The 3,629-nt window shown below is 40.1% G+C and overlaps 1 protein-coding gene and 1 long non-coding RNA gene across 4 annotated transcripts in view; one reads left to right on the top strand and one right to left on the bottom strand.

Annotated features, from left to right (window-relative positions):
• The window catches only part of ano2b (anoctamin 2b), a 29,059-nt gene extending 27,876 nt beyond the window's left edge, over positions 1–1,183 (top strand). For 2 of the 3 annotated variants that reach the window (XM_019891873.1, XM_019891874.1), the window contains one exon: positions 478–1,183. In XM_019891873.1, coding sequence (XP_019747432.1) covers positions 478–876 — 399 coding nt within the window. In that variant the 3' untranslated portion in view covers positions 877–1,183. The remainder of the gene's footprint in view (positions 1–477) is intronic. The other variant, XM_019891875.1, reaches the window with a different exon arrangement.
• On the bottom strand, positions 1,052–1,392 carry LOC109528853 (uncharacterized). Its single transcript, XR_002170742.1, has 2 exons — positions 1,305–1,392; positions 1,052–1,268 (listed from the first exon to the last, which is right to left on the bottom strand). It is a non-coding gene; the product is annotated as an uncharacterized LOC109528853 (long non-coding RNA).
• Between the last annotated feature and the right edge of the window lie 2,237 nt (positions 1,393–3,629).

The raw sequence follows: 3,629 nt of genomic DNA, 5'->3' as shown, positions 1-3,629 counted from the left end.
GCGAAGGGGGGGGGGGGAACCTGCCGTGACTCTGCCAAAATGAAAATGAAGTCAAGCCGCGATGTTTGACTCATAACTGTCAGTGATTCGCAGACAATTACACAAAGCCACTTCTGAGCGCTTTGTGAAATCACGCTTCCTGAGAGTCTGCGACCGCAATAACGCGCGGAATTTCACGACCCGCATTCAGGTGTACTCCATAAAACGGAGTACACGTGTTGTGAGTCATTCCGAATTTTTTTGCGTCACGGTGGACTCGTGATTGGAAACATGACAGAGGCGTGACTTGGGAGCTCATGTGGACGCCCACGGAGTCTATTGGCCGAAAACAGTGATTCTTAACGAGGGCTCCCTCTAGTGGTCTGCAAAATAATGGCTGAAATAAATGTTCAATTTTATTTATTTATTTATTTTTATTCAATAGACGAAATCATTATTTACAAATTAACGACATCCAATCCAATTTTTTTTCCGTAGAACCTGGTGATGTTCCTGAGCCTCGTAGTAGCCTGGGTGATCCCGGACATTCCCAAAACCATCGTGGAGCAGCTGAAGCGCGAGAAGAAGCTGCTGGTGGATCTCTTCCTACGAGAGGAGAAGGACAAATTCCAGCTCATCCAGAGCCTCTTTGCCAAGGACGCCCCCGTCCCTCTGGGCAGCCACGTGCTCGACCCAGCTCAAAGGTTCCCCCTCCCGGGCCGCTATAGCACCCTGCCGCAGTGTGCGACCCAGGCGACGGCCGCTGACGACGACGGAGGAGGAGGAGGAGGAGGAGGAGGGCCCAGGGCGAGGTGCAGGGCGGCCAGTTTCAGCTTGTACACCAGGAAGGTCCCCCTGTCGCCCAGAAATGAAAACTCCAAACACACGGCTGTGTGACATGTGACACAACACATCCCCGAGGGTGGCGTCGGCATCGCGAAGAGAATATCGTGTTCGGGTGATCCCTTCCTCCAACTGCCATTTTGATGTCCTGGCGTGAAAAAGAAGCGGCTTCACTTCATGCGTTTTTTTTTTTTTTTTGTTGTTGTTGTTTTTGCTCATGTTTTGTTCACCCTATCGAGTGTGATCTTTTTTTTTTTTTTTTAAACTTATTATTTTTAGCTTGTAGCTTCATTGCGTAAACAAGCAATAATACTGCATTAGGCTGAAGAGCATTGTAAGATATTGTAGATTACAAAAAAAAAAAAAAAAAGTCACAGAATTGAACATTTAAATCAAAAGCTATGGATGCATAGATCGCGGTTACATAAATAAAAATATAATTCTACCTTTCGGGCTGCAAGGGGTGGTATGCTCAAGGGTACTTTTTTTTTTTTTTGCTTTTGGAAATCGTCAAGATAAGCCCAAAATGTCGATTGTACCTTCAGAGACGATAAATGGACTCCTACTGTAATGTAGTCCTATGTTTTTTGATTATTATTATTATTTTTTTTTGTGTCAGTAATTGATAAATGAATGGATGGACGTCATGTCTCGGTGCACCTTTTGGAATATTTCTGCTTCATGTTGCTGAATTATGCTCTTTGTATATATTTTGTTTGGAACTCGTAGCAACAACAGATAATCCCCAGATTCTATAGACTTCTTCTATTGTTAGTGAAAGCACTGATGAGCTTCCTGGAAGTGCAAATTGTTTCCATGGCATTCTCTGTTTACATTGAACGTCTCAAGCGATTTCTTTTTTTCTTCGTTGCCAGTAATTGTTTTGTTTTCTTTGTTTGTTTGTTTTTTCCAGGACACTTACAGCCCTCCATGTTTTGACACTATGAGATCCACGCCAATTTCCAAACGTGATATACGATGTGACATGTTTATCATTTCCTGTTTTAGCTGAGCAAGTTTATGTCGACGTTTGGTTGCAGCACTGAAAACTGAGCCCAGTCGGACTAAATCCATTCGTTGGATCCGCAGAAACTTTCATCGTCGGTGCATTCGATTCAACTGTTTGCGTACTTTGGAGATAATGAGTCGATTCACTTTTTGTTTATGACAATTTGAAGTCATTGCTGCTGTCCCGACGTGCTGCAAATTGTCATTTGTGTTTTTCGGAGGCCTTGTACATGCTCTTGTTTTGCCATTGCACGACACAACATCTGTGTGCTCACTTGCTAGCCAGCAACAGACTGTTAACTTTGTTTTAGGTATTTTAGAATGACGTAGGACAAGCAAATTGTGACCGTGGCACACGCTTAAGACTATTTAGTGACATACGTGAATACAAAATTGTTGGATGTCTTACAAAATAATTTGAACACAATTGTGTCAATTGTTTGCTTTATGTCTCATTATGTTTTGTTTTGTTTTTCTATTTCTCTTCTGCCTTTCTTAAACGGGAAGTCCGAAAAGGATATTAAATGGAGGATGATTCAAATGGAGACAATAAAAATGAAAGAAGGATGCAAAAATATGTTCCTGTGGCTTTGCAAACATTTCCGACACATTGTGAATTGTGTTTTCAACTGGTTAACAAAAACACCAAAAGGTAAGGTCCTGTTTATTTTATTTTATTGTATTGTATTTTGTTTATAAGCGGTTCTGAAAATGGATGGATGGATAATCATTTCCAAAATACAGAACGAGCCACTCAGCATGACAAATATTTTAAGGCACAATGACAACTTTTGCAATACCAGTTTGATCCTCTCAAGGTAATGAGTCACTTTATAAGAATCTGCACTGTGGAAAAAAAAAAAAAACTTTTTAAAACCTAATTTTAGTTAGCAAGTTGTTTGCGCCAAAACAATTTGTCTTGTTGGTTTTTTTTAGGTTGGTGGATAGTACAAGGAGCAATTGGCTCTTTAACCTGTCAGTTGAATAATTTCTTTGTTGAAAACGCGGAAAAGCACATTTTTACATTTAAAAAAAAATTGTCGTCGTTTGTTTTCTGGAAAATGAGGTTACCCAACATTTGTGTTGTTTTGCAGTGCTGTAACTTAGCCTCACTAAAAACGGCTTTCGTTGCATATTGGGATAAAAATAAATAAAAAATAATACAAATCCCAATCAGACTGAATGCGTAGATTCATGTGATAAATTACGACATGAATGTTTTTTTTTTGAACATACTTTTGCAAGAAAACATTTACCGGCATTTTTTCATTCTGGCTGAGGTTAACCAGGTTTGCCCGTTTGTACGGGCATGTAGCATTTTACCTCTGTAAATTTGATCACCCAATATTTGAAAGCAAATTCTAGGTTTTGCAACTCGATTCAGCCACTTATTATTGCCTTAAAAGCATGTAAAAGTCGAATAAAATATGAAATACCATACAGTGAAACCTTAAATTTGCGTGAATATGCTAAATTCCGGCGATCACACAAGAGTTACGACGTCTCGTGTTTTCCCTGAACGCATCACTGACATCTTTTCCTGTTTTACTGATTGACACGGTTGATTGGTTACACGTGTGTGTCGTTTCCCTATGACGCCGTCAGTCAAGATTTGCTCACTTTCCATGAGCAGGTACGTGAAAAAATAATGATTTATTGTAATATTGCAACAGTTGAACAATTGAACATGATAGTGTTGACTAATCCCGCCGCTTGTACCGTCCGTGTTAGCAGCCATTTACGTTTTAACAGTCTCCATTTTGGAAGCCCTGTGATACGAACACAAATGTGAAAAATGC

The sequence above is a fragment of the Hippocampus comes genome, unplaced genomic scaffold (genome assembly GCF_001891065.2).
Source record: "Hippocampus comes isolate QL1 unplaced genomic scaffold, H_comes_QL1_v1.1 scaffold63, whole genome shotgun sequence".
In the NCBI taxonomy this organism is placed as follows: Eukaryota; Metazoa; Chordata; class Actinopteri; order Syngnathiformes; family Syngnathidae; genus Hippocampus; species Hippocampus comes.
Note: the sequence above shows the minus strand (reverse complement) of the source record. Positions and strands in the feature narration are given on the sequence as shown.